The sequence below is a fragment of the Paroedura picta genome, chromosome 5, assembly GCF_049243985.1.
Source record: "Paroedura picta isolate Pp20150507F chromosome 5, Ppicta_v3.0, whole genome shotgun sequence".
In the NCBI taxonomy this organism is placed as follows: domain Eukaryota; kingdom Metazoa; phylum Chordata; class Lepidosauria; order Squamata; family Gekkonidae; genus Paroedura; species Paroedura picta.
Genome location: NC_135373.1, coordinates 40,163,701 through 40,187,077, shown reverse-complemented (window position 1 = coordinate 40,187,077; position 23,377 = coordinate 40,163,701). Strand labels below are relative to the sequence as shown.

At 49.2% G+C, this 23,377-nt stretch overlaps 1 protein-coding gene across 4 annotated transcripts in view; it reads right to left on the bottom strand.

Annotated features, from left to right (window-relative positions):
• ADGRB2 (adhesion G protein-coupled receptor B2) overlaps positions 1-23,377 on the bottom strand; it is a 168,818-nt gene that overhangs the window by 105,675 nt on the left and 39,766 nt on the right. For all 4 annotated transcript variants that reach the window (XM_077337463.1, XM_077337460.1, XM_077337461.1 and 1 more), the window contains exon 2: positions 18,334-19,123. In XM_077337463.1, the coding sequence (XP_077193578.1) occupies positions 18,334-19,108 (775 nt within the window). In that variant the 5' untranslated portion in view covers positions 19,109-19,123. The remainder of the gene's footprint in view (positions 1-18,333; positions 19,124-23,377) is intronic.

The window sequence follows — 23,377 nt, the reverse complement described above, 5'->3', positions numbered from 1 at the left end:
TGGAATAGGGTTGGCACTCCGGTCAGCTGATTGGCCCCAAACTGCTAATTAACCGCCTAGTGTTTAACTGCAGTCAAATATTATTAAATATTCCAGGAAGCTGGCTGCTGTATAGGTGGCTGCTTTGCTTCTTTACTCCGTAATGATGTCTGCAAGGCCAGAAGGGAGGGTCGCCTTGCAGCGGTCAAGGTCTGACCTTGGAGCAGACGCACGTTCCTCCAAAGGACTGCTGCTCCTATTCTAGCCCATTCTGCAAGCATCGGATAGTGCACTTTCAGTGTGCTTTTGCACCAGGTTTCCCTGTGTGGAAGAGCAAAATCTACTGCCAAGGTGCATCGAAGGTGACTTCTCCAATGCGGGCAGAATGGGCTTCTGTCAGGGCATCTCTCAATCAGAAGACTTGGCTGGCCACAGCTGACTTTTCAAATATGAGTTGCGGCTACTTAGCTTTACTTCTGTTTTAACTCCCTTTTGGATTTGAAGCTCCAGGCCCAGCTTCAGGATAAAAGCAGAGAGAAGGTCTCCCCAGTGAATTCTTCCCATTCGCTAATGTCATTAGAAGCGATATCAATTTGTTCCATTGTGTCTTTTAAAAACAAAGTCAATTTGTTTCATAAGAACGACTGCCAGGTTTGGTTACGCGAGCAGCATACCATTTCCAGGCTGTTGAATTATTTTTACGATACTTAAGCATGGGGGGAGTGGGGGCAAACAGCCAGGTCTGTTTCAATGGGCCTAAAAGGCAACCCTGACCAGTGTCTCTGTCCCTACTGGGGCTAAGAGCAGATTGTGGAGGAGGACGTACGCAAGGGATGCTGCACAGCAGGAGAAGCCTCTGGTGCTCTGGTCCAAACTGGGCCCCTCCCACCCTTTCCCCAGTGACTACTTTTCATCATCACAAAACACAGCAGGGTCCCTTGGGTGCCTATCTATCATAAGATCCATGTTGTTCATATCCCCAAATCCAGTGTTTTTGTCTCTGGAGGTCTAAAAAAGGTAAAGGTAAAGGTATCTCCTGTGCAAGCATCGAGTCATGTCTGACCCTTGGGGTGACGCCCTCTAGCGTTTTCATGGCAGACTCAATACGGGGTGGTTTGCCAGTGCCTTCCCCAGTCATGACCGTTTACCCCCCAGCAGCAAGCTGGGTACTCATATTACCGACCTCGGAAGGATGGAAGGCTGAGTCAACCTTGAGCCGGCTGCTGGGATTGAACTCCCAGCCTTATGGGCAAAGCTTTCAGACGGCTGCCTTACCACTCTGCGCCACAAGAGGCTCTCTCTGGAGGTCTACTCTGTGTAAAAAGAGATTACAGACACACCACCCTCTTGGAGCAGCTGGTTTCACTTGCACCAATCTGCTCACATAGGTATTCGGAGAGTATCCTCTTCATCAGAAAGACTCTAATTTGAAATGCATTCTGATTCCCTTTCATTGCATTTTCAAAGGCAGGAGCTGACCCCTCCTAGCAGCCAACTAAACAAACCTTTATTTGGTATTTACAAATGCTAAATGACATAGACCTCTAGAGAGACATGCACACTCCCTACTGCTGCTTTGCCCTTTCTTTGCATTGTTCGTCCATTGGATTTTGTTCTTTTTTCTCTAAGGTTTGCTTCTGACCAGTAAAATCATCTAAAGTGGCTGAGGAAGCTCAATTCTTGAGCAACCAGAGCTCCCTGCCACTGAAAGGAAGGCTGCCTTGGGGGAATCAAAGCCATAAGAAGGGCCCGTAAAAGTTCCTCATGACCAGTTTGCACCCAGAAATCAGGCAGATCTAGCACCATGGGGAGCTGTAGTTAAGTAAATATGTATGAATTTGCATTATGCATGAGTTTGCATCAATACGCATGGGTGCAGAAGGCGCGCACAGAGAACTTTTGCGCCCTCACCCATTATACTTGAACTCAGGGACACCTAAAAAGGGGATGGGCTTCAGGGTAGACTGAAGAAGCAGTTCTTTACTCAACAAGTAATTGAATGTTGCAATTCACTCCCAGTGGAGGTAGTGATACCCACAGGCACAGATTGCTTCAGAAGGGGGTTTGATAGATTTGTGGATGAAGAGAACTCCATCAATGGCTCCTCTCCATGGTGAGTAAAGGGAACCTTCGTATTCAGAGGCAGCCAACCAAAGAGGCCTGGATCCCTCTGCAAAACAGGATTCTGGTCTAGACAGACCACTGAATCGAGCAGGGCTCTTCTTATGTTCTTATCTACCCACTGAAATTGGCACATACAAATTTTGTACAAATTTTATTCTCTCTTTTGTCGGGGGAAGGGTGTTATCTGTAGAAGGCCACCCTACTTGGCATCAAGGGTGGAGCCTAGGGGGCTTTGTCAGTCCAAAAGGCAGAATCCCCCCGGTGTGTGTGGGGGGGGGGAATGGACCACTTCTCTTTCCCCTTGAAATACCAGGCTTATATAAGCTACGTAGCAGATAACAAACCTGGGCCAGAATACTAAATAGACGAATAATAAAACACAAACCCTTGCAAATAGGCAGCTTTAATGGTGCACTCTAAGCTCCATTTCTCTTTCTGCATGCGACAGAACAGAACGACACGGCCCGGGTATCTCGGGGCTGCTGGTAATGATGAATACTGGAAGGGGAATGGAGACACACATCTCCTGCCAAAATGGGGGCCAGATTGTGTCATCCCTGATGTGCAGAAGGAAAAACAGGCCTTAACAAGCCAGGAATAGCACAGGGGCGGTTTATCTGGAGGGCCAAAGAATCTATTAGGCAGGATAGAAAGAGGTTTCCTTGGGAAGCGACATGAGGCCAGGGGGCTTGTTGAAAATACGACCCTACAGTGCTGGCTTGAGAGAGGCTGCAGGAATAGAAACTTATCCTGTTGCCTCCCTTCCCAAACAGAAGCACAGAGATGGAACAGTCTGCAACCCAAGAGGTTGGGCGAGTTAACACTGTCACTATCTCCCCTCTGAAAAAATTATCGACGTATCCAGCAGACAATTCACTTGCTGCACGCCACTCAGTTTGAATATGCAGATGCTGCCTGGGGTGTGTGAGTGAGTGTACGCGAAAAAGTTAGGGATGCAACAGGCTGTGTCCCCGAATAAGCAACAAGCTCACAAACAGCATATTTGGGCCTAAGGGGATGGATGCACAGGCAACTCTGAGTGCAAGGCATTGCACTGTTAAGCAGCTGTACCCCGGCAGCCAAGATCAGCAACAGCTATGAGGCTTCTCCATGGAAATGACATGCAAGCCAGCAAAGTGAGCTTGTGCTGAAAGCAATGATAACTGTGCAACTGCAAATGTTTTCTCCCAGCCCCATCTGCACCTGAAGAAGAAGAGTTGGCCCTTATGTGCCACTTTTCTCTACCAGGAGGAGTCTCAAAGTGGCTTAGAATCGCCTTCCCTTTCCTCTCCCCACAACAGACACCCTGTGAGGTGGGTGAAGCTGAGAGAGCCCTGATATCACTGCTCGGTCAGAACAGCTTTCTCAGTGCTGTGGTGAACCCATGGTCACCCAGCTGGCTGCATGTGGAGGAGTGGGGAATCAAACCCGGCTTGCCAGATTAGAAGTCTGCCCTCCTAACCACTACAACAAGCGGGATGGCCCAGGCTAGCACCCCCTGCAGTGGTGATGAAAAAATGCCATCAAGGTTTTCAAGGTAACAGATGAACCCCACACATTTCTTTTTATGCTCTTCCTTTCCCCCTCTTTCCTTTTATTTTGTATTGAACTCCAGACCTGACACAAAGCCGGGATCTCAAAAGCTTGCTCACCAGCTTGTGACCATCTTGTCAGTCTTGAGCACAGTGCTTTTGCGCTCACTTGTGGTTTTTTTCTCCCCTCCCTGTGGAACAAAACGATCCTTCTTCTGTCTTTGTATCTTATTGGATTCCAGAGATAAGTTGCACAACATGATCTGAGTGCTGAAAAGTGTTGTTTAAACAAGTATTTGTGATACTGAGATGGGGGGTCTTCAGCATGCCAGGCCAACATTTGTGACAAGCCCCAGGATCACCTCCTCAGGCTTTGACTTCCCACACTGCTGAGTTGCAGAGATTGAGTCAGAAGTCCCCCATAGTCAGACGTAACTCTCAGACTTCCCTGAATTCTAAAGCATCCAGCACCCGATCTGGATCATGGATATGTCACCCATGGAGCCTTCTCCCTGCACCACTTTTCCAACTTGAAATGGTCTTGGAGGTGTGCTATTTGGTTCATCGGAGGAAAACCCAGGCATCTACTTATGGGTTTCCTCAACTGGTCAAATGGTACAAGTGGCACATTTAAAACCAACAAAGATTTATTTGTTGGTCTTAAAGGTGCCGCTGGACTCTGATTTTGTTTTGTTGTGCTGCTTCAGACCAACGCGGCTATGCAATTGAATCTGGTCAAACGGTGGACGTCTTCCCTTAGATAATCTCAGATTGGGAAAATGAAATGGAGGAGGGTCACTATCTAATCCAGGGGTAGTCAAACTGCGGCCCTCCAGATTGCACCCTATAGAGCAGTAGTTAAACTGCGGCCCTCCAGACGTCTATGGACTACAATTCCCAGAAGCCCCTGCCAGCGAATGCTGGCAGGGGCTTCTGGGAATTGTGGTCCATGGACATCTGGAGGGCCGCAGTTTGACTACCCCTGATCTAATCTGTGACCAAATCAGGCAATGTTCATGCAAGAAGTGAGAACTAAAGTAATGACTATTGAGGAATTACGCAGTTTTAAGGCTGACAATGAGGAAATTGAAATTGTTAACAGATGTTCTATTGCGTGGCTCATCATCAACCAAAAGGGAGACTGAAATCAAGAAATCGGAAGGAAACTGAGACTGATCTAGAAAAGATCTTTAACTACAAGGAAGCGTCACCAGAGATCAAGATAATTCATACTCCCCAATTATTATGTAGGGATCTGAAAGTTGGACAATTAGATGTGGTGTTTAAGGTGAATATTACAGATATGATGGGACACCATCAGTGGATTCTAGACCAAATCAAGCCTGAACTCTCCCTAGAAGTTAGAATGACTAAACTGATGCTATTGTATTTTTGTCACATCAGAGCTGTTTTTTTGCACCCTGATTTTCACCCTGATTTTCAAAGTAGACTCAGCTGCGATAGATTGACTCAGTCAAGGAAGACATGGCTTTCATTTTGCAAGACCTCAGCCAGGCTGTTCAATGCCAGGACATTCTGGAGGTCATTAATTCATAGGGTGGTCAAATATTAGACACAACCTGCTAGCACATCACACCAACAGGACCGTTATAGGGGCAGGGGACTCTTAGGGACAACCTTTGTACTGTAATGTGTGAAGAAACTGTCACCATTCTTGGAAGGGTACCAGGTTCCCTCTATCCCAGCAGACAGTTCCCTTGCATGCCCCCATATCAATAATTAACAGGAAGAATCCATATTCTCCACCGCCCCGGACTCAGAGAACCTTACCCAGGAACCCAGCTGAGGACCACCTCCCACCACCCTCCTGAGCACCATTGACACCTTTTGGACATTGAAAGCAGTGAGTCAAAGCTTAGCAGAATGTGGACCCCTTGCTTGCCAGCACAAGGCCTCTCTTCCAGTCACTTGAGGAAGGACTTTGGTAAGGGCAGATTCAGTTCTATGCATTGGAAGACAGTGAAATGCCTGTGGGGCCAGGAGAAAAGCCTTTCAAGGGTCACCTGGATTCTCAGGTGGCTCCATTTCCCCAGAACTGCTCTGGGAAGGTCTCTGCTCCTTTAGGAACACCTTGTCCAGCTGGGCCCTGTCTTGCAAATAAGACAGGGATACACACACACACTCATCAGCTTGGACAGCACAGTTTGGGATGCTGCTGGGAGTTGCCTGAGAGTTGCTGGGAGACAGTACCACACAACTCTATGTGAGATTGATTCCCAATGCAAATTCTATTCCACCAGCAACAGAAGAAGCCCATGGAATGCAACGTCTCCTCTTTCTGTCCTGCAAGAACTGTCAGGAGTTTTTTGCTTTCTTCCCTGTCGCCAGGTAGAAAAGGAAAACAAGCTTCTCAGGAACCAAGCGCTCAAGCACGCCATCCCTCCAGGCTGCCGCACGGCCTCTAATTAACTCCCCTCACCCTTCCGATCCATCAGCGGGCTTTCAAAACTATGCCCTGCTTGGCCATCAGAGGCAGTTCTGGGTTTTTACTGTTGTTATGATTATTAGATGCTTCCAGTACTGGTGATAACAATCTGTCAAGTCCACAGAGCAGGACTGTTTGGGACTTGTGATTCCAATTTCCCCATCTGGCCCTGGTAGGCGAGGGCTGCCGTCAGGGGCATGCTATTCCACAGGCACATCCGGTCAGGTAGCAGGCCTCCTGCCTAAAACCAGGCCTGCAAGTGGCCCAGCAGACGCGCTGGCAAACCAACAGCCTCAAAATAACAAGCAAAGACTACTGGGGCAGAATGCTGCTTATACCACAGAATCGATGGACGGCAAACATGGGAAGAGAGAGAGATGGTAGCGGTAGCATTCAAGGTGTCTGTGGGGTGGGTGGGTGTCAGTATCACATGCTATGGTGCCCTTCCCAGGATCTGGCCTGCCAAGAGCACAGGCTTCCTTGCCAGTTCCCAATATTTTGTCACACTCTGGCATCGGGTTGCACAACACGAACCCAATAATATATGTGCTGCAGCCTAGAGCTCCTCCCACCAATTTGGCACTGTAGGACTCCATGCCTTGGACGGGCACAGCAGGGGGCAGCTCATGGTGTCAGGGCGCAAGCCATCTCCCATTTTAAGTACCCCTCCCCATCTTGCTCTCAGCCGCAGCATCTCCCCATCTGCCGGTGTATTTCCTCCTGTCTCTGCCGTTCTCCTCAGCCGCACGGATTGTCTTGACACTTATGGGCTCCATAAAATGGGTCCAAATTTACTAACTTTCGCTGCTCACTCCATAATCCGTGCCCTGCCACCTCCATGGCTAGAAGCATTCATTCTGCTGCATGCATTCGCCACTGAAAACATCTCTCCGCCAGCCGCAGGGAAGAGAGTCCCCTGCCAGTGACAGGAGAGGGGATCTATTGCATCTCACAAGAAACCAGTTTCTTTGCTCCCGTCATGACTCTTTTGCATAATTTTGCCATTGCAGCAATGTAGATTCCCCCCCCCCAAAAAAAAGTCTTTCCTTGCAACTGAACTTTGCCAGCTTAGGCCAGCAAGCTTCTATATCAGGTTGTGGGGGAAAGAGAAGTCCAGCAGAACCATGTGACATGACCCACAGGGAAAGCCACCACACATGAGCATAGAACCATGCAATGGGATCAGAGTTTAGCATGGGATGGCATCAGGGAAAATTCTGGACTCACTAAGGACTTGGGTTTTCATCACATTTCTTGCTGCCACGTTGAAGCCATGGGATGATAGAAGGAGGAACAGCCAGGTCCTCCCATGGCCTCAGCAGGGCTATATCAACAAAGATTTGTGTGTTCCTCTTAATATGAGCCCTGCTGAATCAGACCATTGGTCCACCTAGTCCAGCTCTACCTCATGCTGTGGTAAACCAATTTCTGTAGAAGGCCAGCAACAGGGCATAGAGGCCCGCAAGTTTCCTTGGGCAACTGTATTCCAAGGTTTTTATTCCCTTTGAATATGGAGGCTCGCTATGTGATAGACCTCCTGGAATCCGTCTGATTTCCTTTTAATATTGTCTGTGCCTGTGGCCATCCACTATATTCTCTGGCAGCAAATTTCACATTTTCGTCACTCATTGAGTCCTTTTATTCATCCTGAATTTACTGCCCGGCCACTTCATTAATTTCCCTGGAGTTCTAGTATTACAGGAGAGGGAGAAACAGTTCTTGATTCGATCCTACTGTAAAGATTTCTGAATTAGGTCTAGATTGACCTCTGGGAAACAGCCAAACTCTGGGTTGGCTGGTGGGACTCTCTTCTTGGCACCCTCCCAGTTTTCTAGCTTCCCAACTGTTTTGACTTCCTATCTGCAAACCCATTCCAACCCCTTTTGGACCATCTTCCCAAACTGAACTTGCCTTGCCAGCAACTTTGCCAAAACAGTCTCTCGTGAATTTGCTCCAGTGCTGCATCTGTCTCTTGTCCCAGTCCCGGTAGGTACATGGTCAGGGCCCTGGATACTTGAGGGACTGCCTCTCCCCACATATTCCTCAGAGAGTGTTGCGCTTGGCAAATACCATCTGGTTGGAAATTCCTGGACCCAAAGACATTCGCCTGACCTCAACCAGAGTCAGGGCTTCTTTGGTCCTGGCTCCAACCTGGTGGACTGAGTTGCCAGTCAAAATCCAGGCCCTGGTAGAGCAGTCAGAGTCCTGCGGGGCTTGCAAAATGGCACTCTTCCCTCCCAGGCCTATGGTCAAGGTCAGCGTTGTTTGGTAATGATACAGGGCCTTCTTCCCTCACCTCGGCATCTCCCCTTGTTTTAGATCCTCTGATTAGCCCATTGGAGGGTATCTAGCTGGTGAGGGAAAAGGTCTATATCTGTATTAATAATTATTATTAATTGTAAACTGCCTGAGTCCACTTCACAGGGAGGAGCGATATAGAAACTGAATGAATGAATGAGAATTCCTTCACCTCCCTGCATGACCCTGCATTGGGCAGGGGGTTGGACTAGATGGCCTGTATGGCCCCTTCCAACTCTAGGGTTCTATGATTCTATGTTTTCCAGCTACAGCCAAGAATTGACAATGTCCCAAACACCAACCATCTTGTGCATGTCAAGCTGGAACACTAATCCATTTCTCATATAGATCATCAGTACAAGATGCTATTCTTTAAAAACCCTGGTCTGGGCTCATTCCGAATAGTGGGAAATGTCAAGTACCCATTTCAGCTACAATGGAGTCTTCTCCATGTGGCCAGCCAGATGGGAAGGCAGCATGATGTAGCCCAGTCTCATCAAATCTCAGAAGTGAAGAGGGCTCAGAACTTAGATGGGAGACTCCCAAGGAAGGCTCTGAAGAGGAAAGTAACAGCAAGCTACCTTTGCTTCTACTTGCCTTGAAAGCCCCTTGCTGGGGTTTGTCCGATCCCATTGACTTCCTTAATGAACGCGCTTGTCATCAGCAGAAAAAGCAGTTTATTGAGATAGTGATACAGTGCTCATGATTATCCTTGCTGAAACTGATTTGATAGGCAGTACACTGATCAATCTAACCCCAGAAACCCCACCCCCAACTGGCAACAGCCAGGCTTCCTCCTGTTCCCAGGAAAAGCATGCAAGTCTTGCACCCAGGTGCACATGATGTCATTCATGCATGGCCGACTCAAGGCCAGCCTCACCGATAACATGCAAGCTCTCCTCTCCCACAGTTCCATCCTCCCAAAAGAAAATTGGCAATTAGACTGCACAAATCAGCAAGCAACGCAAAGCAGTTAAAACAGCTACAGTCAGTTAACTTCCCCAGACCCACTTCTCACTGCCAGATAACAATATACAAAATGACAGGGGACATTGGCAAATGACAGAACCAACTGATCATGGCAGGAGGCTGGCAAACAGGCAGATCGTGACAGGGTGCATATGTGCATTCAGCCTTCACGTGACCAAAGGTCCAAACTGGCGCTCAACTGAACTGCTCCCTGTCGGCAGATCCCTGAGTTTGGAGTTGCGTTTCAGAGAGCTTCAGAAAGGAGCAAACATTCACCCCACTCATCGGTCTCAGCAGTCAGGCATGATGGTGGTGTAAGGAGGTCCTCTTTTCCCTCTATCCCCTAAATGGCAGACTGGGACCTTTACAGGGCTGCAGTCTACCCAACAAGACTTGGCCAAACGATGACATCTGAAGTCAAAACAGAGCAAAGGCAATGCCTCCCACCGAACCTCTGGCAGTTCAGTGTCAGCACAGAGAGGGAAATAAATGGCAACTCAGAGCAGTGTCTGGAAGAATCATCATTACCAGCAAAAGAAGAGGAGGGAAGCTTTTGGGAAACTGCATCCCTTCTCCTCAAAAAGGGGGAAAGACCGGCCCAACTTCAGACTCAGCCTTACAATGAGCCAGCAGACAACACAAGAACAACAGCAGACATCACTGTGAACCACACAGTCCTCTAAATCAGGGGTAGTCAACCTGTGGTCCTCTAGATGTCCATGGACTACAATTCCCAGCAAACGCTGGCAGGGGGTCATGGGAATTGTAGTCCATGCACATCTGGAGGACCACAGGTTGACTACCCCTGCTCTAAATGCTTGTAGGCTCCATTCAAGAATATGCAGAGTCCTGCTTGGAGGCTCCTGCACAATACGCTCCTGGGCCCAAGCACCTGCACGCTCAGTCCCTTCCAGAGCTCTTCCTGCTGTGTCCTGCTGATAGACCTCTTCTGATTGGGCGGGACTGCCTAGAGCAGAGACTCAAACCTGGCTCTTCAAAGCCACACACCAGTGGCAAGACTGCCTTCTGAGCAAGAAAGGGTCCGCCACAAATCAAGGCACCCAGTCCCTCCCAGCACTGCCCTCCTCCTGCGCCATTCTCCATCGCTCATACCCCCTGGTATCGCAGCTGAAAATCATACATATATTTTCCCCTTTCCTTAATAATCTCTGTATAAGCCAATTCTCCCCAGCATGGCTGTTGCTATGGCTACCCGGCTGCTTTCAGCTACCTCCGTTTTAACCTCGGCGTCACAGTCGCCCTCTCCCAGGCAGGTGGCACACCTGGGCACGGATGGGGGAGGGCAAAGCACCGAGGAGGGCTTGGCATTTGTTTCTTCCAGAGGGCCTGCCAGCCCTGGCCCACGGAGCAGCTCCTGCCAGCCCTGGCACATGGAGCGCCTGCCCCGGTTTCAGGCATTAGTGCCCCAGCCGGTGCATTCACCCTGCAGATTTCCGAGAAGATTCGCCTGGGTAGTATGAGAAGCGACCTTCTGTGCCAACGAGCTGCACCCGGGTAGTGGAGAAACTGCATGACATCTGTGAGCTGCAGTGACAAACCGACCGGAAGAGCTGCCAGAGATATGTACACAGCCTGGAGAAAAGGCAGCTGGGATCCACTGAAGCACAGAAGTGCAAAATTAAGAATGCCAGAGAAGCCAGCCTGGGATGACACGCTGGTCCAGCATGCCCAGAATCGCCCCTCTGACAGCAGCCCAAAGAGGGTGATTGAGTAGTCAGCTTTCCTCTCTCAATCACCTCCGACTCTCTGAACAAAAGCCATTTGCAGCACAGTTTCAAAGGATTCCACCCAAGCTCTCATGAAATGCTTCCTATTTAAGTTCGAGCCCAGCTTTGTTCCGAATGCAAGGAGGGACACAGGAAGGGTCAGGGCGGTGACCAAGGCCAGGAACAAGACCTGTGATGCTTCTGCAAGGTTGCAGGCCTTGCCTGGCTACTTACTGGTGCTGTGATGTCATTCTGGGCTCCACTATGCAAGGCTGCAGGGAAGGAGGAATCAGAGTTTGAATGCTCCGGGGGGGGGGGGGGGGCTCCCATTCTAGGCACATACAAACCAGTCTATCAACAGCATACATACAATCAAGCCTCAAGGGCTATTTTCCTTGGGCCAGAATCCTTTTTTTAAAAAAAACATACAACTCCCCCAACACACACAAAGTGGAAAAGTCTCTGTGATCAGATTTTCTAGGCATGCCTTTAAAAAAAATAATAAACTCCCCCGAGCGTTTCCTTGCTTTCTGCCGGCAGCAGCTGCATACCTGTTGGCTGATCCCCACTGCAACTCAGCTCTTGAACTGGGAGCTGCCTGGGGCAGGGACCTCCTCTTCTTTGCCTGAGTTGCAGAAGTTGTGGCATTACTGAAATAACCATTAGAGCAAAGTAGGCAGTCTGTAGCTTGTGACAGGCATGTAGGAAGTGCCAGGTTCCATATCTGGCACTTGGGGTAGGGAGGGCACTGTTGGGGATGGCCCAAGAGCTGCTGTCATTCCAAACAGATGGTGGGGTGTGTGGGATAATGGGTTGATGCAACATAAAGCAGCTTCCTATATTTAATTCCTGTGCGTGTCAGTATTTGTGATACTGTCGAGCAATTCAAGGTCAAGAGGTTTTCTACATCTTGCCCAATGAGGTCTGGTTTTTCAAATGGGCTCTTAGTTTTGAGGCCTGATTCACAGTGCTGAGGTCTTTAAAACCCTATACTGTTTAGGACTGGCATGCCTTAAGAACCACCCACTCCTGACCAAGCCTACCTTCTGAGGCACTGCTACAAGTGCCTCCACCTTCTGGGATTAGGTGGCATGACACCCTGCTCAGACACAGCACCTGTATCATGGAGCTCTCCCCCCCCCCCTCCCAGGGATATTCACCTGTCCCCTTACAGAAAAATTAGGAATGGGCATGAACTGGAAAAATGTGGCTTGTGGTTGACCTGCGAACCAAAATGAGAACCAATCCAGTTTGTGGCTCCCCAAACAAAGGGATCGCAGTTCCTTTAAACAGGATTTGCAGAAAGCCCCCAAAACAGATGAGTGGGAACAGGGAACAGAAAGGGAAATGAGTGGGAACAGGGAATAGAAAGCAGAGGCTTCAAGGGACAATAAGAAGGGCAGAAATCATGATTAACTTTCTTCATTGTTCAGCTCATGCTCATCCCTAATCACTGTCCTTCACCAGGAAGTGAAGACCTTCTGAGTTGGTCTTGGGTTTCCTCACTGAAGTTCTGGCCTTATGTTTTAGCTGTCAGTACTTTTAATTGATTTTATGACAAACTAGGGGCAAAGCCCGTTGTACCCAGGAATATAAGCCCTGTGGCTGTCCTGGGTGCTGACCCTCCCCCCGCCCCATTCCCCACCGGATCTTAAGATTCAGCATGTTGGAGATGATTAAACAAATAGGAGACTCTAATCTCAAGAGCCCAGATTGATCCCCCATTCCTTCTCCATGTGCAGCCAGCTGGGTTGCCAACCTCCAGGCTTCAGGAATAACAACTGATCTCCAGGCACCAGTTCTTCTGGAGAAGACAGCTAGGAGGGAGGGAGGGGTAAAAGGGAGAGCAGAGGCTGTGCTGAGTCCCATGGAGCTGCTGGGCAGCCTTTACTTCTTCTCCCACATTCCTAACCCAGGGGTCACCAACCTCCAGGTGCAGCCTGGAGACCTCCTAGAATTGGGATTCATCTGCAGACTATATAGAGATCAGCTTCCCAGGAGGAAATAGCTGTTTTGGAGGGGGAATTTTGCTATGACAGCTCATCTCCAGACAGCAGAGATCAGTCCTCCTGGAAAAAAAGGAATGATTGGGACTGCCTTGTGCCCCACAGAGGTCCAGGGATGCCAGCCTCCAGGGAGGATCTTGGCATTCTCAGAAGGACACCTCTTCATCAGACTGCAGAAGTCAGTTCCCCCACCCAGAGAAAAGGGCTGCTTGGGAGGGGGGGATTGTGGCCTTGTACTCCACAGAGATCCAGGGATGCCAGCCTCCAGGGGGACCTGGGGATCCCCCAGAAGAACAGCTCTTCATTAGACTGCAGAGATCAGTTCCCCTGGAGAAAAGGGCTGGTTGAGAGCAACTCACTGGGTCTGGCTCTGCTTCCCCCCCCCCCCAAACTTCTACCCCAGAGCAACTCACTGGGTCTGGCTCTGCTCTCCCCCCCCCCACTTCCAAGGCTGAGCAACTTACTGGGGCCAGTTCTGCTTTTACCCTGCAAGTTCTGAGGGCAGCAGGTAGTTGGGAGCAGAGAGCTGACTCCTTATCAGCCCTTCCTGGCTGGGAGTTCTCTCCCAATAGGGGCTTAGCTATTCCTGGCTGAGGGCCCATCAGGTAGCAAGTGACCTGTCATTTTGGAAAATATATTATTTACTGATGATTTGTATCATGCTGTTTTCGCTGCTGTGGTGACCCTGAATGAGCAGAAAGGCAGGATTCAAGCATTGTAAATAGCGTTTATTTCAGAATTTTTTTTTAATGAGCTGGTACTCCTACATAAGGATGCAGTGATCTCTACCAAGTCTCCTTTCAGGACTTGGGAGGGCTTGTAAAAAGCTGTGGGTACTCTGTATCAACAAGAACTGCCACAGAAAAGGACCTAGTTATTATAAAGAGATAAATAAAATAGGTACGCAGTGGACAAAGCATCCTTGATAAGGATCTGACCCACAACCCCCTGCTGAGGACCTTTCAAAGACCCCCATTCAGGACACGACTGATTCAACATAATCTTGAATTTGTGCAGAAGAGGTGGGTTTTGTTGAAAACTCGAGAGGGAAAATGTTTATGCTTGGCGTTAACTTAGCTCTGCTTCCCCCCCAACCCCCCCCCCCCCAAAATCTCATGATGAGTCCAGTTCCCTACAGCCCAATGTGTGATGAATCTGCAAATAAAATGTAAGCTTTGTCCTCTCCCCCCTCCCCAACTTCCCTGCTACACGTCCAGGTGCCTCCAGGTTTTAATTGAATGTCAAACATAATTTGAAGAAGGTAACAGAGAGTTCAAGCCACTGCCCTTCGAAAGCAATCACAGGCCTGGCGACTGCAAATTATCCCACATGCTTGCGGCAGCAAAATGCAAAGAAGATGCACCCTCGCCCCAACCTCCCTGGCTCAGTGAGAAAGCAGACCTTCTGGGACAACCAGCAGCTCCAAGATGTGGGTGCTGTTGAATGCAGCCCCACGACATGTTAGGGCCTCCGCAGTCTCAGCTACCCCAAAGAGCCCGGCTTTCTATCTTTCCCTTGGAAACGCACAAGCTGCAACCACTACTCCCTTGCCAAATTCCACCTCATGACTGGAGAATCAATACGAGAGATTTCTACAAGCCGGGGAGCAGGATGGGGGAAGAACAGGGAGAGGAGAACTTGTTCCTACATCTCAGCTAAAGACCAAGTCCTAAAAGCTTGCATGCTGCAGGCATCTGCTAAAGGGCACTTTGCAGACTCCCCATGCAATAACACAGAATCTGCTTGCAGAATTGTAATGAAGGGATTTTGTGGTGGTGGTGGTTGATGGCAGGCCACAGCCAGAGGACTTGGAAGAGCAGAGGTCACTCTGGAGTCAGGCGGACTGAGGAACGGCGATGGTAGAGACTGCCAGGTGGGTGGCCGGACTGGCTGGCCCTTTGTGATCTCTTCCAGCTGTGTGTGATTCTGATTTTGAGGTAGATGCACTTTAGAGAACCGAAAGGAACCGCGTTCACTGTCACCACCAACCTCTCCGAGGAGATTCTTGTGGCAGAGGGGCCGTCAAGGCAAGTGCTAAAGGCAAGTGCTTGAGACAAGCTTGCTGGCCCAGCGAGAAAGGTTTATTCCGCTTTCGGCTCATGCAACTCTCTAACAAGCAAATGGCCTCATTCCGCCTGGTTAATAGTCTGGTCGGGCTGAAATGCAGCTCCTTTATATTCTGGCTTAGAATAACAGGCACCTGGGCTGTCACAGTCAAGGGCAATTTGCCACGGGAAAAGGGGTCATTTTCCCCGTAAATTGTTTTTTACGTCTCCACCAATTCAGAGCCAAAGGAGCCCTGTGCTCTCTGGATCCTCACGAGCAAAAGCCGGGAAAGTCAGCAGGGGGAGATGCCGGCACAGCTCAGCCGGGGCATGACACCGGGTTAAGAAGCGCCAGCTTATCAGCTGGAAAGAGGACCTTGAGCTTAAAACGGCTGGGTGTGTCACAGCCTCTGGAAGATTTCTCACCCCTTCCCTCCTAACAAAACCAGAACTCTGTATTGCTCAGTTATAACTGATGGGCAGACCATTCAGGACAAATTGAAGTACTTCAGATAATGCATAACTGCCTTGTGGAACTCACTGACACAAGATGAGGTGATGGCTCCCTAGATTAGACACACATACAAAAATCAGACAACACCATAGAGAAAAGTTCTATCAACAGGCCTGAGTGACCATATCACTAAACCATATATTTTTGAAAATGACAGGTCACTTGCTACCTGCTTAGCTCTAGGCCAGTAATAGACCGCCCCTGTAGCCTAGCCCCTATTGGGAGGGAGCTCTCAGCCAGGAAGGGCTAATAAGGTATAAGCTCTCCAGGGATCCGTACTCCAGGCATCCCTGGACCTCTGTGAGGCACAAGGCCACAGTGTCTCCTCTCCCAAGCAGCCCTTCTCTCCAGGGGAACTCATTTCTGTGGTCTGCAGATGAGCTGTCATAGCAAAAATCCCCCTCCAGAACAGCCTTTTTTCTCTGGGAAGATGATCTCTAAAGCGCTCCTGGATGTGAGATGAGGGAATCCTAATCAGAGCAGGAATGGAGAAGGGGAGCTTTGTGATCTGGACTTCTGCCAAGTTGGGTCGACGTTGGTGGGCTGAAGCACCTAACTTCTTAGACAGAGCCACAGCCCGGTACCGACTGATCCACAGACCGGGGATTGGGGATCACTGCTTTAGAGCATCAGACCCGGTGGAACTATCAGCGACCCTATTTGTGGACATCTTGAAACTATTTCTGTAGTCAAAGATGCTGGACTAGACAGGCCTTCAACCTGATCTGGCAGGGCTGTCTTAAAGTTCCGAGGGAGAAACTGGGGATTCAGAGGTGCCATCCTGTTTCCACTGAGTAATTCAGTAGACTTTGGAATGCGGATGTCAGAAAGCCAAGTTCAAATCTCCTGCTGAGCCACAAGTGGCTTAAAGCAAGAAAACATCCTTACCAGCTCTGAGTGGCTGCAAGGCTGTTTGTAGACAGGATAAAAACAAGCTTTCATCCACTGCTAGTCCTCAAAACCCAACTGAGCCATTTGTCAAGCCGCAGCGATGTCACAGAATTTTCACGACCATTCCAACAGCTTTCACTTGGGGAAACCACAGAAGGCCTATGGCAATGGAGCCTAGTTGGGCAGGGGAGCTGACTGACAATGACTTGAGAGGTAAGAGATGGCCCAGGACAAAGGAAGGGAGGGAGGAAGAGGACCTCCATCCACTGATTAAGACCGACTGAATGGATAACAACAATAGCCCTATAAACTCAATCCACCAGGAGTCACATAACTGGCAATCAAGAGGTCTAAATCTTCCACATACCAAGACAGTCCCCAAAACCCTGTCTCCTTGGCCAGTTGACTTCTGGCAAACCACCTCTGCTCATCTCTAGCCTGGAATGCTTCATGGGCAGTGTCACCATGAGTTTGTTGCAACTTGGTGGCATGGCTAAGGGCCCTACTGGAGTCACCAGCTTTCCGCAGGGCCTGTAAGACGGAGCTCTTCCGCTAGGTGTATGGTTGAGGCCAGGGCAATCTCCTGATAGTCCATCTGAGGATACCCTCCAATACCAAGATCTCTAATACTGAGATGGTGAATATTAAGATCTATTGGATTGGCCCCCACTCTCTTTGAATGTTATTTTTCCCACCATGCTGAACGTAGGGGGAAATTGGGATTGGAATTGTGATGTGAGTTGGGGATGTTTTATTGGGGATTTTATTTTGTTTTAATGTTTTATGATGTAAACCGCCATGATCCCAATTGGGGAACAGTGGTCTATAAATCAAAGAATAAATAAATAAATACAGTTCTTTTTTCTTTTGAAAGCAGCAAAGGGGAGGGTCAAACCTGGCCAGAGAAATGTTGTTGCAGGGGGCAATGTTCCCTTAATTTAAATGCCCTCATCCAAGGGACTATTTCCCCCCTAGACATGAACACAAAGATGTCATTGAGTCACTTCTTTGTGGGGAGGGATTTAAATGTCTCTTCAGAGGCAGAGCCCCAGTTCAATATCAGGACCTCCATGGCTGCATTCAACACTAACATTTTAAAATATGTCATCGCTGTTTTTTGTGATCTGCCCAGTGTTTCGGGTAGACCGGCCCAGTGTTTCCCTGTGTGGGGAATGAGTTTGGTTGTTAATTATTACCGCCATCATAATATTGTAGAGTTTTACAGTTATATTTTAATGGGGGGGATTGTTTTATATTGTTGGCATTGCTGTTTTATGGATTGGATCTGTATTTTACATATCTGTAAACCACTGCGAGCCAAATTGGAAACACTTCCCTGACCCAAATTGGAAACACTTCCCTGTCCAGGATGAGGGAAGCCACCATGGTGTAGCCCAATCTTGTCAGATCTCAGATTCTAAGTAGGGTTGGTACTTGGATGGAAGACCACCAAGGCAGAGGGAGCCCATGGCAAGCCAGCTCTGCTTCTCACTAGCCTTGAATGCTGTATGCCAGGGCCGCCACAAGTTGGTTGCAACTTAACAGTACTTATGTGCATAACCTGAAGAGCAGTCCTGTGTAACTCAAAAGCTTGCTAATAACATAGTCAGTCGGGGGCGATTCTAATAAAGAGCTGGTTTTCCTGCCCCCCAGGTTGGACGCAGGGTTTCAAAATAACATCAGTGACTGAGAGAAAGGATAAATTATCCCCCAAATATCTATGAGCCAACACAAAGCCCTCTGTGAGCAACATTCTCTGCAAAGGACCCCTCCCCCCCCGCCCCATGTTCACAGCCACTTACCATACTTAATGACTGGAGAGTATACATCATTCGCATTCCCAGAATGCAATTCAGTCACGCAGCACTCGCTGTTGCTGCTGCCGCTGGGAGCGGGAGGCGTCAGAGCATTGGAGAGCGTCTGGTTGAGCCGCGGAGGGGCTGGCAGGGGCTGGGGGGGCTGGCAGACACACCCCGTTTGCGAGAGGCCACAGGGCTGGCCGGTGCCGAGACGGAGACACTCCTCCAGCCAACGGCACAGGACGCTGCAGGTGAACTGGCTGGAGTTGTTGTTGTTGATCAGGAGCACTTCCACAAAGCGGAACTCCACAGCCTCCGGGGGGAGCAGGCGGGTGGCTGCCTCGGGTTCTTCCGCCAGGCACAGCTGGACAAAGTTCTTGTCGAAGTGGAAAAAGGCGAACGGGCCTCCCCCTTGGCAAAGCTCCAACCTGACATCCCCTTCTTCCTCCTCCTCCCGAGGCAGGGCCGTCACTTCTGGCTGGCTGCAGGTGTCGTTGGAGAGGTAATGGTCCAGCGGCAGAACCATGGGCGAGTAGTGGGTGCACACCTGCTCTTCCCAGTTGAACTTGAGGTACAAGGAGTATTTGGTCGGGTCCGGGTTCTCCAGGGTCCACGAGCAGCCGGTGGAGACGGTGGGGAAGAGGTCCTTCAGTGAGAAAGAGCCGTAGAGGACCCCGGAGGCCAAGGCGGAGCAGGCGCTGGGAGCTGGGTCGAAGCCCCGGGAGAGCCACAGGAGACACGATATCACAGACAGTAAGAGTGGTCCAGCAGGGTTCATCCTATGACATTTGCCCTGGGGAAGGAGAGATCACACAGAGACAAGCGGTTATGGGCAGGGTCTGAACCAGAGGGACACATGCAAAGCTGCAGTGTTGTCTACACAGATGGGCAACTGAAGGTGAAGGTGAAGGAGGAGAGCTGTTCCATGGTACCGTGCTTTTTATTGCCTGAAGGAATCTCAAAGCGGCTTGCAATCACCTCCCTTTCCTCTCCCCGCAATGCACACCCTGTGAGGGCCAAGAGAACCCTGAGAGAACTGTGAGCGGCCTAAGGTCACCCAGCTGGCTGTATATGGAGGAGGGGGGGGGGGATCAAACCCAGTTCTCCAGGATGTAATCAGAGAATCACAGAATCATAGAGTTGGAAGGGACCCTACAGGCCATCTAGTCCAACCCCCTGCTCAACGCAGGATTAGCCCTAAGCATCCTAAAGCATCAAATACATTAATTTGCCTCTCTGCATCCTGCAGCAGCAAAGGCCCAGATGGGCAACAACATGTGGTCTTTTTGAAAGTATGGGTCAGCCCTCGATCCATCTGATATAGAGTTCCTGCTTAACACCATCTTTTTCTACATTTAAAGTAAACTGAAGTTCACTGCAGGACTATCAGCCTGAGCAGCTCACAGTCCCTGCCACTGCCTATCAAACAACTGCCAGGAAGAATTCTGTGTAACCTGGGAGCCTGCACATCAGCTGGCTCAGCACAAGGAATTGTGATATGTCCTGTGTTGTATATTAGCAGAAGAGTCCCTAAGATGTTACCTTATACTAAACAACATGCACATTCCCAGAGGTTTTGGTAAGATCTTCCTTAAGAGGGTCAGCAGGGAGAAATTCCCCAGTCACTCAGGATCCAAGCTCTATTTCCTCCCCCCTCATTGCATATATGTTCTGATCTACAAAGTGGTGTGGTACAACCAAGATGACCCCAGAAAAGTGCTTTTTAGGGTTCTGAAGACCCATACCGTACCTCTTCTAAGGCCACCCCAAGCACACAGGACCTAGGAGATTTCCCAGCCTAACAAAGTAACACAAAAGCCCCCCTGGATCTGTAAGAAAAGGTCCCGCCAAGAGCCGACAAATTGTTTTTGATTCCCAGACACCAGCATAAAATTTGGTTATTAAGGAGGAATCATCTAAACCCGCCCCCCCCCCCACATCCATTCTAAATGAGGCTGAATCAATGTTATTATGTGATCATCCTCTTTAGCTGGGCTATTTACATATTTATTTAGTTTAATAGCTAAGTAGTTTCTTCAGTAGGCACTAATGGAGAGAAGACGCACGCGGAATGGCTTTTAGATGGTCGCTGGTTACCAGCTATTAGAGACGTCTGTCAGTCAACCCCGGTGTACTGGACGGTGCAGAGGAATGGCTCAGGAATGTTGTATCTGTCTAGGAGCAGCTGCTTTTGGGGTGTGTGTGTGTGTGTGAGAGAGAGAGAGACAGACAGACAGACAGACAGACAGACAGACAGACAGAGAACTATTGGAGAGTTCCTACTAATGTAGGCGACTGGCTTTTCTCTGGGTGTCTCCTGGGCGTCCACATACACTTGCCAATTAACACCAAACAAGAGGCATCAAATGCCACCTGCCAAGCAGAGTCCTGCTGGAATTACACTTGGGAAGCATTAAATCTATAGGGACCCTGGACAATGGTCTACGCATCCCAAGAACCTGGGATTTCCCAGCTTTTTTTCAGGCAGGATGAGCTGCTTGCATTTCTGATTTCAGTGAGCAGCGACTTTCATATAGGGTGCATCCTCTAGGACAGCCTTTCTCAACTTTTTCTCCACTGAGAAACCCCTGAAACATTCTTCAGGCTTTGAAAAAAAACCAGAAGTGGTGCAATCATGCAGAATATGGTTGGGAAGCATAACTGTGTAGACGCCCATGCAGGCCCCCCCCCCATTCCCACCTCCTCCAGGCCCATCATTGGCCATTGGGGGAGGGGAAGGCAGGTCAACATTCACCCAATACATAGATATAGACACACACACAGACACACACACACAATTAAGTAACTCCCACCCATTTTGGGAAATCCTTTCTCGGCTATCAAGAAACCTCAGGGTTTCATGAAGCCCTGATTGAGAAAGCCTGTTCTAGAACGTCACACACATAATCCAGTGACATCTGCCCACATTAAAGTGTGCCATACAATCATGAGTGACTCATGGTGACCCCATGAAATTCCATGGGATTCTCAAGGCAAGAGATGAGCAGAGATGGTTTGCCATTGCCTTCCTCTATCTAGGAGCCCCCGTCCTCCTTGGTGGTTTCTCATTCAAGTATGGAGCCTGCTTATCTTCTGAGCTCTAAAGACTAATCTGGGCTGTTAGGGCTGCCCACATTACATCCCTCCCTGTGCAAATGCAGCACCTGGGCTGGCTTAAGATTTAAACTGCTCCCTGGTTTCACCCAAAGCACAACTCAAAGTGAGATCCAGAGTCTCTCATTCAGGCAAGCAGTCAATTGTGAATTATGAGCCCAGGACAAAAAAATCACTTCCAGTATGACAAATGGAATTTCTCAAGGGCATTCTAGCCATTTCTAGGAAGAAGTTATGGTGGGCGGGCCTGGAGGGATTATGGCATAGGGGGAAGCCAAGCCTGTGGAATTCTGGGCACAAATGGTTCCAACAGGAATTATTCATCTGCAAACTGAAAAGTTGGCCTTCCTGAAAAGCCTGGCTCAGCATGTACACACACCCCTTTACAGTGAGTGAATTATGGCTCTTAATCGATCCAGTGGAGACAGCCACCATCTCCCTAGGGCTCTGGCTGGCAACTAATTTTTAACGAGGGCTGCATTGTGAATGAAGCAGGGCAGAAAAGGCCACTGACTTGCTCCCTCCCTGTGCCAGGGAGCATGCAAAGACCTCTAACTTCTTCCTTCCCGGGGTCAGCTACTGAAATACAAAAGGGAAGACTGAACTTCCACTGTAGTTCATGCATATAGGCATTATGAGCCCTTTACTGCACCTCCGAGGAAGAAGCTGAGGGCAGAAGTGCATTAAGGCTTCCCACTAAGCGAGAGAGAGGTTGCTTGTATCAAGGGCTCCTGTGGGAGAAAGAAGCCGAAGTTCTTAATATAAAGATGAAATCTGGGACTGTGCAGTGGGCCAAAGAGGTCCAGACTGGGCCTTAAGACTGCTAGTTGCCTAGCTTTATGCTACAGCAGAGCTCGATGAATCCCAGGTACTGGGTCACGAGGGCATCTAGGAGTTTCACTGTGATGCCTAGTATTTTCAGCAATGATTTTATTGTAGCAGTACATCTCAGCAATGGGAGATCTAAGTGCGTTTTGCCATCTGACATAAAAATGCATGCTCGTTTTCGCCACTGCTTTGTTTACAAGTTAACTAATCCATCCAGTGGTGCATGAATTTATTTCTTAACGAACCGCTTTGGACATTGGCTCTATTCGTCAATTAAGTGGAGACTGTGAAAGCAATAAACTCATGAGGAATCTGGGACAGGCTAGGGCAAAAGGCTAGCTTTTTGTTGTGGCGATGACAACCAGAGTTAGCAGCGGAAAGAACTGTCCGGTCACAGCTGACTTATGCTGACCCCGATGGTTTTCAAAGCAAGAGATGAACAGGGGTGGTTGGCCATAGAGACCCTGAGGGTCTGTGGAAGCCTCCCACCCAAGTACTAATGAGGTTCGGCCCGGCTTGGCTTCCAGCATCTGATGGGATTGGTTTAGTCTTGAGTTAGCTCTTATTGACTTATAAACGGTACTTTTGTGATCGTTTTTAATAAAACTCTGTGAAGAATTTAGGCTTAGGGCCTGTGGCTTATGAACATCGGGCGCAAAGCAGGGGATTTTCAAGATTCCCCAAGATCTCTTGGATCTCAAGCAGATGGAGCACTGCCCGCAGACAACCATGAAAAAGATATCTCTATGTCAGCTTCCATTCCCAGACCCAGAAATTCTGAATGCACCTTCTGCTCTGTCAATGTGCGGCTTCAACGCAAGCTCCTGTCCAAGACAGCGGAAGGCCGCTGACATCCAAGTGCAAGACTCCGTGTCAAAGTGCTACCCCTTTAAAGCTCAGTCAGTCATCAAGTCTGCACTACCTTTAATAAGAGCTTGTCAGAGCAACTGCTTTTACCTCTTTGGAGCTGTCCTTGGTCCTGTAGATCTTGAGACTGAAATGACAACCCATTACATTGCCAGTAAATGCTACCTACCTATTGCTACCCTGTTCCAGCAACCACTCTCAGCCCTTGATTGTGGCTTGCCAAGTGCTCAACAACCCC